The sequence below is a fragment of the Tinamus guttatus genome, unplaced genomic scaffold (assembly GCF_059628265.1).
Source record: "Tinamus guttatus ecotype Peru unplaced genomic scaffold, ASM5962826v1 Tinamus_guttatus_pri_ptg000073l, whole genome shotgun sequence".
In the NCBI taxonomy this organism is placed as follows: domain Eukaryota; kingdom Metazoa; phylum Chordata; class Aves; order Tinamiformes; family Tinamidae; genus Tinamus; species Tinamus guttatus.
In genome coordinates this window covers 767229-781319 of record NW_028288607.1, presented here as the reverse complement: position 1 = coordinate 781319, position 14091 = coordinate 767229, and the positions used below count along the sequence as shown (strand labels likewise).

Below are 14091 nucleotides of genomic sequence, written 5' to 3'. Positions count from 1 at the left end.
GAAGTTTATGATTACAGGCAGTATAAAGGCAACAGACCCTAAAACACGAGGAAAGTATACAGTTTTGTCACTTAAAAATCAAGAACCGGGATTGTAATCTAAGCAAAACATTCTTCAGTAGTCAAAATTGAGATGGATTTCTATGAAAGCAAAATGCTCTTAATTTCCTTTGCAGGGGAGCAAGAGGATAGAGGAATGGTGGAGAGACAGCAGAGTGGTGGTGTGAAATTCTTGGGATTGCCCATTTCAAAAATAAAAAAACTAGGGGAAAAAAAAGTAGTGCATAATTTCACACTTTGGTATGTTAGCCTGGAGAAACTGTAGAAAGCTGGGGAAATGGCCCAAATGGCTTTGACATATTTAATCTGTTTATCTCATGCAATTTAACTTCACATTCACTGTATTTGTTTCTGAATATCACATGTTGGAGGAAAAAAAAAGAAAAAAAAAAAAAAACAGGGAACAACTTTCCATGGATGAGACTTCCATATTTATTGTTCTTCCATGTGCATAGAAAATGGCAGTGAAGTTTCTTATGAAAGAGGCAGGGAATGGGAAATGTGTAGATATACTGGACTGGACTTTGTGCTTTAGAATTACACTATTAATTTTAAAAAGTTTTTTTTTAATTTATAACACTTTCTTGGATTTTATTTTTGTATGATGTTTCATGTGTTTTAAAATGACACACTGCATTACAAATGATGGCACTTTTAACCAATGTGGCATTTCCATATTTACACCAACAAAATAAATTTACAAGACGTAATAGCATACAATCTTGACATTTAGTAATAGCAATAAAACCAGGCCATCCATTTTATTTTTTTTCTGTACAAACTATCAGAACAAGACTTTTATTCACATTAAAAAAATCAGCTTTAATCTGCTCTGACCTACACACTTTCAAAATTCATTTTACTCAATTCTCAAACCTTTCATCACATCGCCCACACCCTCACCAGACTACAGGAGCTACAAGTAATTATACCTAACATCTAAACAGAGCAAAAAACCCATCCCTTCCAGTTTTTCTTGCACCTTCCTCATAATTCCTTATTTAAAAGAAAACAAAAGCAAAAAAACTCCTTTGTTCCTTCTTTTACTTCACCTTCACATTTCATCACCAAAACAGCAAATGAGGCCATTCCACTTCTTCTCAAGCAAGATGAGAAATAAACTTTTTTTTTTTCTTTAATGCTACACCCAGGAGTCAGGTGAACCTGGGTACTGTTCTGCTCTATAAGAAGATCGTCTGGTGGAGTAAAAGTCTACGTAATTTGTGGTTGATTTCAGTCCATATTGTGTTGTGTAATCTGAAGTAGCAGGAAAGTGAACTCGGTCATCAAAATATGGGTCTTCATAGCTATGTGGGGATTGCAAATATAACCTGTATGCATCATAGTTTTTTCTGTTGGTATCCTCTTGACTGTAGTACAATTGCTGATGCTGTTGCAAAAATGTTGGGAAAATATTGTTAAAAATAATTAGCAGAGGAAAGACTTGTTTCTCAAACTTACCTTTGTGGAACTGTGGTGCATAATGTGCTCAAATGCAGCTGCACTGGTGACATCAAGAGCAGAGGCTTCATCCTCTGTGAAACGTACCCGTGTTTACACAAAACCCCTAAGCCCCCCTGCACGACACCGTCAGCGTTCCCTGGGAACCTCGGAATACCTAACAGTATTTTTAAGGCATGCATAGTTGGAATCTGACTACTCCAGCACATTGGTTTTAGATGCAGTCATAACATTAATACACTAAAATAAGTGGCTATAAAAAGAAAACTCTCAGTCAATAGACTAGTAGTTGCTAATGTCCTACTAAGAATCCTCAGTAACAAATTAACTGTTACAGATAAATGCCACAAAAAGCTCTGATATTACAACATAGACTAAACTCCCTTAAATTCCACTGAAACAGCACATGCTGAATCTTGTATCAATATCAATTCAAAGTAAAATGTTAAAGTCACCTGTAGTCGTCTGTTTTGTTCTCTTGCTGGTGAGGAATAGGAACTGATGTAAATTGGTGAAGCTTTGCTGGAACCTGTGAGAAAATGTTTATGGCATCAAATTTAGTACTTTTTTACCATTCTTTTTGCCCTTACCCATTGCAATTACACGCAGACTTTGCAAAGTCTGCAGACGTTGTCTCTGCAGCCCGAGCGTCCCGGGCCCCGCTGCGCCCGTCCTGCTGCTCCGTCCCGCGCGGCCGCAGCGGCTGCTCCAGGCTCCGCGCAGCAGCGGGAAGAGCTCACAGAGCGTCACCCCTCGTCCTGATAATGTTACAGGAATAACTAACTTAACTTTGCACCCATGAAAACTCAAATGCATTGGGAAACCAAAAACTGAGTCCTAAAAGCTAAGCCCGTGAAAGCCTTTGCCATTATATTCAGTCATATTTATGTCGTTACTATACTGCATATTTACATATTTATGTAGTTACTAAAAAAAAAAAAAAACACAAAAAACTCCAGAAAAAACAAACACAACATGCAATTTTCTCTCAAGAGGGCTCATGCTGACTGCCTTACAAAGCTCCTCCGCAATCCTTCTTTTCAAGTTAATGCAGGACTTTAAAAGTGTAATACAAAATATACAAAATCAAAACATACATAAAATATATACAAATATATCTTAAGGATATTAGTTAACTCCTGCAGAATAAAAATAATATACCTGATCCCACACACACAGAAGTTGATTTATAAACAAGGCATCACACATTTCCTTAAAAGTACTAGTGTTTTAACACAGCATTCATGGCTGGAAGGGCTGTTAAATTTCCTTGTGATCATATATCTCTATTAGTAAACAGTATCATAAACTTTGTATTTAAACACACCAAGAAAATTCGGTCCATCAGCAGCAGTTAAAATTGAAACCAGGAGGGTTTTTTGTGGGTGTTCCTACAACATGGAATTTGTTTCTCCCTGTTCACTGTCACCTCAAGACTGATGTCAAGTGTTACGGAGGAAAGGTGCAAACAAGTATGGAGTCTTGGTACTTCTTTTTTGTAATACTTATGAGTAACAGGATAATAAAACGACTTCCTGTAGCAGTGTTAAACAAGATTACACTTTTCAAATATCTCTTATTTCCTAATATGCAAACAAATCTCTTCTTATTCTGGTAATGTGTGCGATTTTAAAGAAAATAGCACAATGAAGACAGATGAATACTCTGCACTGTTCCACGTGCAGTGAATATGAATAAAAATGGGAAACATTAAGCAACAGTAACAAGCATGCTAATGCAGTTCAACTCTTTTGTTAGCTTAGACAAACTCGGCTTAACACAGGAGAAAAAATAATTTCCAGAAAGTTTGCTTCAAATGTTAATCAATGATACTATCTTATATTAGCCTTGCTCCTTACGTCACATCCACGTTAAGCAACAGTAACAAGTCTGCTAAAGCAACTGTCCATATCGTGACTGCATAAACTCCTCATATGGGGAACATTTAGATGTTCCTAATTGGTGTCTTACCAGTGTATATGTCTTTATGTGTAAGGACGTCACCTTGGTTACTGTAATACTGCAGGGAAGGTTGTGTTCGATCATATTCCGAGCGGGGTTCTCTAATTCCTAATAAAGCCGGTGAGGAGGATGTGCTGCCAACTGATGAAAGGAGAAAGATTATCAGTATAGGCAATAAAGCCAATAAAATTTTCCAACCTAACCCCTTTTTCCTCTCCACTCCCCTTTGTCTCCAGGGATTAGCAAACGATAGAGATGGCTGCGCTCATGTAATGCACAAAACTCGCAAATACTTCTACCAAGATAAGGAACCTCAGTGACCAAAGCTAGCGTCACGAAACCATCGAATTATCATTTCATAGTCTTATGGCAAGTCACATCCACAACACTTACAGCTGAGACCCTACCCATTTTGGTTTGTATATGACATCCTGAGAACTTGATTTAGCATTCAAACAAAAATGTAAATGCTCACTTGTGTGCAATCAGAACGTAACACTTCTGCTGGCATTTATGATTTTATGTAAGTTATCCTTAAAGACAATTTTAAAATCCCCTGCGACCTGGCTGAAATGACCCATGCACCCGTGTGCTCTGTGTTTTGGTTTGCATGCTGAAGGGAGCCCTGGGGATTCTGTGCTCTGGTGGGCTGGTAGCCCCTGTATGATCACAACAGTGGATTACTTATTTTTTATCCCTGCTGTGAATACATAAACCTGTTTTAGTTGTAAGAAGTTTGTTCCAGCAAATCTTTTCACTGAGAACTCAACTGTTTTTTTCACTTAGACAAACTGCCTAACACAGGAGAAAAAATACTTTCTAGACGTGTTCTTCAGTTGCTAATCAATGACACCATCGTTATCAGCCCTGCTCCTTACGCCACATCCCACGATCCTGTTGTTATGGACAGTTAACATGGACGGCCCTCCGGGGTCTGACCAGGAGCAGCCGCTGCAGCCCGGGGGTCTCTCCCTCGCGCTCCTCGCGCGCGCGGCGCGTGGTGCTGCCTGCGGGAGCCATCACCGCGCTGCGGACACGGCCCTGCTCCAGCCACCGGGCTGCCCTTCACCAGGTGAGGCCTGTCCGTGTTCCGCAGCAGAAAGCAGGCACTTACTCACAGCATTCCTCACTAAGGGCTCTTTAAAGTCGTCTCTGGATACTAAGTTAGAACTCTTTTTTTTTCCTGTTTCTAGTCCCCAGAACTGAAGAGGGGGGAAGCTCTGAGAGAGGAATGTGGCAGCAGCTACGGACAGTCCAGTCACACACAGGTAGGGTCTGACCAGTGCCCTGAGCCGAATCGCTGTTAGTGTCAACGTTGTTGCTTATTTTGAGGAGCTTTTTTTTAGGTCTGCCTGTAGAGATGTAACTTAAGCAGTCCAAGACTTCGGGGTGTAGGGGTGATGCCAGTGTGCGCAATTTGGCACTGGCTGTGAAAGTAAAAGCTATTTTCAGTACCATGTGCTGTGACAACGACAAAGGAAAAGGAAGGTAAGGAAAATCTCTCAGAATCCTAAGAATTGAGAATGGAACTAAGAGCAGGCTGATAAAGTCACGTAAAACAGGCAGATAGAGCTGCTCCCGCACGGCACCAGGGAGAGCAAAGAGCACTGAGAGGCTCCTCCGGCCCCAGCGCGCCGCTCGGAAACGCGTCTGCCTGGGCCTGGTCTGCCGCCTCGCTGCGGCGGGGCTCCTGGCTCCGCTTTCTGATAAATAAGTAATTAAGGAACAATATTGTATTAACTGGTCACTCATTTCAGCAGTCAAGATATATACATGCCTAAGTAATTAGAGAGATCTGTTCACATAAAAATACAGGAGTTAATTGGATAAATCCAATGCCAAACAAAGAGGACATCGGGAAGGTTTTATACCAGGCTTTTCCTGAACATTTCAGTCCTAGCACTGCAGAAGTTGTAAGAAGAAAGGGGCAGTTTTGGTTAAACTGCAATGAATGACCATGAGTCAGAAAAGCCAGATTTGTGTTTTTGACTTATTTGCCTATTTTGGCATTACATCACTAGGGATGAAAACAGGTTCCCCCGGGGGTCCGTGCTGCCCGTGCACCCACGCGCGGCCGTGCACCGGGGCAGAGGCTGCGCAGCGGAGGCCACTCGTCACAGAGACCTGGCTCCACACCGGGCACCCTGGGGGTCTTGTTTAGGAACAACCTGGGGGTCTTGTTTAGGGACCGGCTGCCCCTTGGCACCCGCGGGAAGCACTCCAGGGCTCTGCACACACAGCATGTGCCTCAGGCTCATGCCAAGGAGACTTGCACATTCTAAGGCTATCTGCATTTTGATTTGCACTGAGTAAGTGGGGAGACAGGCCTCAAATTGCTTCTTATCCAAAGTAAATGCTCATATTGAGACACCCACAAAGCCGGTGGGATTTGAAGCCTGCCAACAGCATCAGTGAAGGCAATACACTGTACAGAAGCACGGTCTTGCTTGCTTAAATACAGCGGGGAGAGAGCAGGTTTTAGGCAGAGTAAAAAAAAGAGCAATGCCCAAGGGAAGAAGCTCTTCAGAAAACTCTGCAGTCTTTGACTGACCTGACTGTATGACAGGGGACATCTGTTGGTTCGTTGTCGATAAAGAAGGATGCGATTTGAATCTCTCTCGTTCTAGTGTTGACACTGGTGTAATAAAATGACTCTGATTCCATCCATCCTATGGAGTAACATGAACAAAGAACATGGATATAAACTGCTTTTCATTAAAGTAAGAGTTTTTGTGCAACTGTTTTCATGAAGGTGATAATTTTGTAATTTACCTTTTTATAAATGCTACGAAGGTCTCGGTATTGCCATAATGTATTCAGTACCTGGGCAGCTGCCTTGACCACTTTTAGTGAAGACCTAGGGATGCAAAGAATACTACAGTACTGCAAAGTATTCACCCCACTTAAAAAAGAAACATTTTATTCAGTACATTTCATGAAATCCGCCATTGCTTTCTTGCTTCAGACTGCTTTTGTTCTTAACAAAATACCTGCCCATTCTCAAGAGTGAAGCTAAGAAAAGAAAATTGTGCTAACTGTTGTTAGAAGCAAAATCGCATGACTTTTTAAAAGAGAATTGGTAGTAAACTTAGTAGTGGGACTAAAGGAGTGATTTGAAATTAAATGCCAGCATGGCATCTGTGCTAAACGTACGCCTTTTTCTGCCATTGTGAAGATTTATCCAAATTCACCTTTTGAAAGAAAAGACTGAAACAGTTTGTAGTGTCAGCCAGTAAAACTAATATTTTTGCAAGATTTAAAATTTGCTCAGGGTACCCCATGTCCTCAAAGCTTCCATGCAGCTGCAGCTGTGCCCTGTATCTCAGCGTCCAGGAGAGATGAAGTCACATCAGGGATCGCTGCACTCACAGCCACATAAATCCTGGATACTCCAAACATAATCCACAGTCCCAGACTTTGTTAAGTGTGGCGTGTTTATTTCACATCAATCAACTTTAATCGTTGATCGGCACCCGCACATTGGGCTGATTTTATCAGCTTCCTGCTGTCTGCAGAGGGGAGAATGGGGACACATACGGCGGGGAGCTCGGGGCGGATCAGCTGGGCTGGGGAGCTCGGAGCGCCGCTCGGAGCCCCGGGGGTCCGCAGGGGTTTCCACCGCGGCTCTGCGCTGGTCCTGCAAGGCTCGAGAGCCCGTACGTGACCCCTGGCTTGAGGCTCTGCTCCCCAGCTCCGGGTGTCCCTGCAGGGCTGCACAGACCTGGTGCTCTGCGCAGCCCCGGAGCAGCTCTGCACGGATCCCAGAGCAGCCCTAAACGGAGCAGCAGCTCTGCATGGACCCCAGAGCAGCTCTGCACGGAGCAGCAGCTCTGCACGGACCCCAGAGCAGCTCTGCATGGAGCAGCAGCTCTGCATGGACCCCAGAGCAGCTCTGCACGGAGCAGCAGCTCTGCATGGACCCCAGAGCAGCTCTGCACGGATCCCAGAGCAGCCCTAAACGGAGCAGCAGCTCTGAACGGACCCCAGAGCAGCTCTTCATGGAGCAGCAGCTCTGCACGGACCCCAGAACAGCTCTGCATGGAGCAGCAGCTCTGCACGGACCCCAGAGCAGCTCTGCACGGAGCAGCAGATCTGAACGGACCCCAGAACAGCTCTGCATGGAGCAGCAGCTCTGCATGGACCCCAGAGCAGCTCTGCACGGAGCAGCAGATCTGAACGGACCCCAGAACAGCTCTGCATGGAGCAGCAGCTCTGCATGGACCCCAGAGCAGCTCTGCACGGAGCAGCAGATCTGCACGGATCCCGGAGCAGCTCTGCACGGAGCAGCAGCTCTGCATGGACCCCAGAGCAGCTCTGCACGGAGCAGCAGATCTGCACGGATCCCGGAGCAGCTCTGCACGGAGCAGCAGCTCTGCATGGACCCCAGAGCAGCTCTGCACGGAGCAGCAGATCTGCACGGATCCCGGAGCAGCTCTGCATGGAGCAGCAGCTCTGCACGGACCCCAGAGCAGCTCTGCACGGAGCAGCAGCTCTGCACGGACTCCAGAGCAGCTCTGCACGGAGCAGCAGCTCTGCATGGACCCCAGAGCAGCTCTGCACGGAGCAGCAGCTCTGCACGGACCCCAGAGCAGCTCTGCACGGAGCAGCAGATCTGAACGGACCCCAGAGCAGCTCTGCACGGAGCAGCAGATCTGAACGGACCCCAGAACAGCTCTGCATGGAGCAGCAGCTCTGCATGGACCCCAGAGCAGCTCTGCACGGAGCAGCAGCTCTGCACGGACCCCAGAGCAGCTCTGCATGGAGCAGCAGCTCTGCATGGACCCCAGAGCAGCTCTGCACGGAGCAGCAGCTCTGCATGGACCCCAGAGCAGCTCTGCACGGAGCAGCAGCTCTGCACGGACCCCAGAGCAGCTCTGCACGGAGCAGCAGCTCTGCATGGACCCCAGAGCAGCTCTGCACGGAGCAGCAGCTCTGCACGGACCCCAGAGCAGCTCTGCATGGAGCAGCAGCTCTGCATGGACCCCAGAGCAGCTCTGCACGGAGCAGCAGATCTGAACGGACCCCGGAGCAGCTCTGCACGGAGCAGCAGCTCTGCACGGACCCCAGAGCAGCTCTGCATGGAGCAGCAGCTCTGCATGGACCCCAGAGCAGCTCTGCACGGAGCAGCAGCTCTGCACGGACCCCAGAGCAGCTCTGCATGGAGCAGCAGCTCTGCATGGACCCCAGAGCAGCTCTGCACGGAGCAGCAGATCTGCATGGACCCCAGAGCAGCTCTGCATGGAGCAGCAGCTCTGCATGGACCCCAGAGCAGCTCTGTACGGAGCAGCAGATCTGAACGGACCCCGGAGCAGCTCTGCACGGAGCAGCAGCTCTGCACGGACCCCAGAGCAGCTCTGTACGGAGCAGCAGATCTGCACAGCCCCGGAGCAGCTCTGCATGGATCCCAGAGCAGCTCTGAACGGAGCAGCACCCTGTGCTCTGCACAGCCCCGGAGCAGCTCCGTGCCAGGCCGTGTGGTGAGGGCACGGCGACGGCTCCAAGAGCCGCTTCTTCCCATCAGTGCTTCTTCCACAAACCTGTTCTAGAAAATCCCTCTGGAGAGAGAAATGCCCACAACCTGGAGAGATAAACTGCCCACGACCTACCTGCTGGACATGCCTGGGCTCACTAACAGTGGTTGTGGTACATCCCTGCAAAGGTGCTCATCTATCCTGACTTTCAAAAGCTCTAAGCATTTTATTTATGATACCCTTCAGGCTGGGTAGCTCCTCATCAATAAGAGGGGCGCTGTAAAAACAGATAATTTTTTTTCACCCCAAAAGACATTTCCCACATTTGTAAAACCTCTGAAATGGAACAGATAAACCCTTTGGTGATGATGAAGCTTGTTGCCTACTTGCCTGTCACCTCTTCCCTTGGTTATGTTCACCAGTTTTTCTATTCCTCCAGTGTCGGCGAGGGCTTTGGCGTTTTCCATGTTCTTGCTCGTGACCTCGTGCAGAGCACAGCAGATCGCAGCGACGGTCTCATCGGACAGGACGCTTGGACCGTTGCCTCCGGGAAGTCGGTTCACCAGATCCCGCATGGCATATTTACCTTTAAAAAGAAAGAAAAACACATTTTGGTATTTAAGATGTGTAATTCTAGTACTCATCACAATATTGTATTTGAAAGCAATAAAAAGGAACATATGAACATTTCCAAGAATTCGCATTTTATACAGAGACAAAAGAGATACCAATTTTTCAAATAAATTCTTTTTCTTCTGTCTGAAATGTGAGAAATAAGTTGCATTTGTGTATTACAGCAAGATCATTTGGAAATGAAAACTATTTGGAGGAAGAATATTACATGATTTCTTATATCTGAAAGGGTGAGGCATATTCCTGGGTTAATGTGGGAGGGTTAAAGAAATCCTTACAGTAGTTTGGAAGTTTTTCTTTCAGCCATTCTGTTCACCTTATCTGTCACCCACAAGAGGTCAGATCTCATTTCTGTCAGATTTCAATTACTGACTGATGCACAGGAATAATCATAATGCAAACAGAGGAAATTAACTGAAGTAAAGGTAAATATTTTTCTTATGTTTAGGTAGGCTGTGTTGATAATGGAATGATCATTAATTGATTTTTTAGAGGACATGTATTTGTATGTAACAGTGAATAATGAATAAGCTTCACAAAAAGCTGTTAACTCTCTATTTGCATTAGATGCCCGAGGAAATCTTCTGCAAACAAAAGGAACTTTTTATGCCTACTGGAAAACGGCCACACATACTGTGAATAGTGGTGCTCTGTCACGGCTCTCTTCTAGCAAGATCCTCAACAGATGTTTGCACATACCAGTTTTTATTGTTATTCATTACAACCCCTGATCTCTACTCTGAAATAACTTAATTTTCTTCAGTGTTTAGACCACCTAGCCCCACTATTCTGGCCCATACCAACCGTGGTGAAGCCACCCCCGACTGCTTACTGGCATAGGGTAGTTTAGGATTTTCTTCATAACTCCAAATGTTTTGTGGAAAGGTGGGTTTTGCAATGGATCTGCAAAGCAAAAAAACTCTGGGCTTTGGCAGGGAGCGGGAGGGGAGGTGCCCAAACTCACAACTCCTGCCAGGAAAGGCAAAGACATCCTGAAAAGAAAACGTCACGCTGGCATTGCCTGCGTGCACGGGTGCTGGAGAGCACAACTGCTAACATAATTCCTGCAGGCCCAGCACACGCCTTACAGGAAAGTATGCTCTGAGAAGCTTCCAAAATAAACAAACTTTTCAGCTATATTTGTGTTTTTGAGAGCTGTACTCTTATATGCACAAATAGTTTTACATACTCATCACTGTAGTTTGAAATAGAATATTCTCCTACAACAAAAATCACACTTCTCTACAGCATGATACGATACGTGGTTCATTCAGGCTGCATCAGGCTTGGCTGAGGTTGGAGCATGTTGAACACTTGCTGTAAGAGAGCTGGAGACTCTTGAGCAAGGAAGGACAAACATTTTTTTTTGAAGAATGCTAGACAATAATATTAAAATACTTGAAAGGAAAACAGTAAGTTTTTTTTTTCCCCTCTCTGGCAAGCACCACTGCTGAATATTTAATCCAGCAAAGGCATGCACACACTCTGTACACTGCCCTGCGCTGTTCTTTACTAGGAAGAGTTTCTTCCCTCTCTCGCTACCTAGAACTGTTAAATGAAACGTTTACTGGCACACGGCTGAGCTGTCATATCCCCTTATGGCAAGCAAGGAACCTGGAAGCCCTCTAGGCAGGTTACCGTTTAGCTCCAAGGAAGCAGAGTTGTTTTCTATCATATTTTGTATCAATGGTTTCCTGTCTGGTTGAGTTTAGCTGAGGTGACTTCACTCCGCTGTAACTAGATTGCTATGCAAGATGGCTCAAGGCAAACCAAAAGACAACATTACTCCGAAAAGCTACTGCTGTCAAAAAGATTAATTTCTGTGACACAAGGGACATGGAATAGTAAAATCCTTTATGCTGCTTCTCTTGCTAGACTCTTATCCTGGTGTTTTTCCAACATAAGGCCTGCAACGCTGGTAACCCTGCCTGCTGCAGCACAGTTCTCTGCTTACCAATAAGCTCCTTGTTACGAACATCCAAGGCCATGTTCCTTAGGGCAGTTGCCACCGAAGAAACGACTCTATCATTATCCATTCTCAGCAGCTCCACGAGGATTGGCAGCCCCTTCTCCTTTCTGACAGCAGCTCGAATGTATGCTGCAAACTGCAAGAAAGCTACAGTCACTTGCAAACCTGCTACAATAGCCCTGCTGATACCATCTCTCACAAGACGGCAATTCTTAGGTATTGTAGGGAAGGCGTTTTCCAAAGAAGGGATGCTAAGTTAAATGCATATCTTTTCTATTATCATGGAAGGTTGGTTCTTTCCTGTTCTAGGCTCATTCCTAGCCTTTTTTTAAAAAAAGAGCTAAAAGGTTAAAATCAAAACAGATGACATAACATTGCACATTATATATATTTGTATTTGCACTGGTCTTACTTCAGCAGTACCTTCTCATCTAAACTGACAGTGGGATTTTTTTTTTAACTCTAATGTGCACTGCAGAAAAGATTTCACTGCTTTTAAAATAAATGGCACCAATGTCAAGGCCAGTTTCCACACTGCTCTCTTGCCTACGTTCTTTGCTTTGCACCATGGAAGCATTTGCATTTGTGCAATGCGTAAGTAGTAGTGACACATGTTAGACATAAACAAGCTTATGCAGAAGAGAAAATTACTGTTTCCTCCTGAACCCACCCCAGCATCTGTTTAAAAGCAAGCAGGTTAAGTACAAGCACAGGAGAGGTGACAGGAATCGAGATGCCCCCGTCGAGGAGGGGCTTCTGCAGCACTACCTTCCAGTTGCCTGCAGAGAGATTCTGCAGGGATCCCGCGGAGCCCTCCAGAGTTGCTGGGTTGGAGCTCTCTGCCAGCAGCGTCAGGTAGGGTTTTACCACAGACGGGTGCCACAGCATTTCCACCCCTTTAGGAGACTTGGAAAATCCCGGTATAGGGCCAACTCCATCCCACTGTGAAATGAACACGCACTTCTGAGTACAGAAACACTCTATTTTTGTTTTGTTTTTGTCCAAGCCATATGTTTCCTTTTGGCTAAACTACGGTTGATATATTTGTACTAGAAAAAAATAAATTAAACCTGATCCTCCTGCGAAGCTTTTTTTTTCTTCTTCTTTTTTTTCCCCCAGCAACTGGGCTCCGAGTCTTTGCTGGGCGACTCCTTTCCCAACAGGTCGTCCAGCTCGCTGATGCCCAGCAGACGCGCCTGCGGCACCTCCAGCTCCAAGCGGTAGGAGAGGTTTCTCAGGGTGCACACGCAGTTTTCCACTGTCTGAAACCAAAGCAAAAGGTGTTTGGAATTAGTGACTTGGTCACAGTGATACTGCAAACCAAACATATTAAGAAGAGATGAAACTCTGGTATTTGGGATACAAGCAGCAATTTCTAATTCTGGGCCTTGGGCATTGCTACTTCTGCTTCTTTGAGAAAATTGAAATGTTGCTGCCGATATCCCCAGTTATGAAAACATTGCTAAAAGTCACCTCTGCTGTAGTGATTTTTTCTGGTATTTACAATAAAAAATAGCATGAGTGCTTTTTATTATTATTTTATCAAGGAATAAATACTTCAACACTGCCAAAATGTTATGCATAGAACCAGTTACTTTGTATTATGCAACAGAATTCGATTGCTTACAAATGACTTCAGGCTGGGAGAGACAACCAGTCAAGCTAAGCACATCACAGTCCTAGATCACACCATGTCATCCCCAACAGATCCTATCGGACGCACAGCTCGGCGTGAGAAGTCACGTAGAGCGCGCACGCACCTTGCTGTCGTAATCCGACGTGCTCACACACGTGTGGATCACGTAGAGCAGCGAATCCACCAGCCCTTCGCAGGACCTCATTTGCTTCCGGGCTTCTTCGCCCGCAGAGCTCAGGTTCCTAAAGGATCAAAGGGAATGGGAACGTAAATGCATGCACGGCGCACGGCGGTGCACAGGCGGCCGCGCTTCACCCGGGCGCTGGCACAAGTCTCTTACACAGCTGTTTGACTTGAGCAGTTAAAAGCAAACGCACCGCTTGGAGCAACCACTGCCTCCCGCCCGCCACACTCTTCATAGAGGGCAGCTTCAATTCACACTAGTCTTGACACGGAAGTGGCTCCCTGACAAAGCCCACCACGAGCCCAATCTCTCCCCACTGCCCTTCCACCCCAAGCTCTCTCAGCAGACCTGACACAACTCTCAGGTCTGTGTCCGCCGCACAACAGGTCCCTGAGCTTGCCCACGTTACAGACACCCTTTGTGGCCTCTTGTAACACCCAGGCAAGTCCAGGCAGCTCTCTGTGGTCGCTGTCACTGGTGGCAGCGCTACGCAGAGGGCTGCACAGATGTATGGAGCTGTGGCCAAGGAACAGGCTGCGGCGTGCGCAGGACCGCGCGGGGAGGCAGCCGGGACGGGATGCACGAGGCTGCAGGGAGGAGCTGCCCAGAGCCGCCGCGGCGCTGGCTGCACCCGCGTGAGAAACGGCCCTGGGAGCAGAACGGAGGAGCCGCTTAGGAAAACGCCCTGGAGTTTGGAAAAGCCTCCAGCAAATAAA

The 14091-nt window shown here is 46.1% G+C and overlaps 1 protein-coding gene across 2 annotated transcripts in view; it reads right to left on the bottom strand.

Moving 5' to 3' along the window:
* Positions 1–467: 467 nt before the first annotated feature.
* The window catches only part of PKP4 (plakophilin 4), a 64525-nt gene continuing 50901 nt past the window's right edge, over positions 468–14091 (bottom strand). For both annotated transcript variants that reach the window (XM_088519806.1, XM_088519807.1), the window contains exons 12-21: positions 13316–13433; positions 12626–12817; positions 12324–12497; positions 11541–11691; positions 9344–9539; positions 6255–6339; positions 6034–6151; positions 3492–3623; positions 1976–2049; positions 468–1449 (exon numbers count right to left, since the gene is read on the bottom strand). In XM_088519806.1, coding sequence (XP_088375932.1) covers positions 1201–1449; positions 1976–2049; positions 3492–3623; positions 6034–6151; positions 6255–6339; positions 9344–9539; positions 11541–11691; positions 12324–12497; positions 12626–12817; positions 13316–13433 — 1489 coding nt within the window. In that variant the 3' untranslated portion in view covers positions 468–1200. The remainder of the gene's footprint in view (positions 1450–1975; positions 2050–3491; positions 3624–6033; positions 6152–6254; positions 6340–9343; positions 9540–11540; positions 11692–12323; positions 12498–12625; positions 12818–13315; positions 13434–14091) is intronic.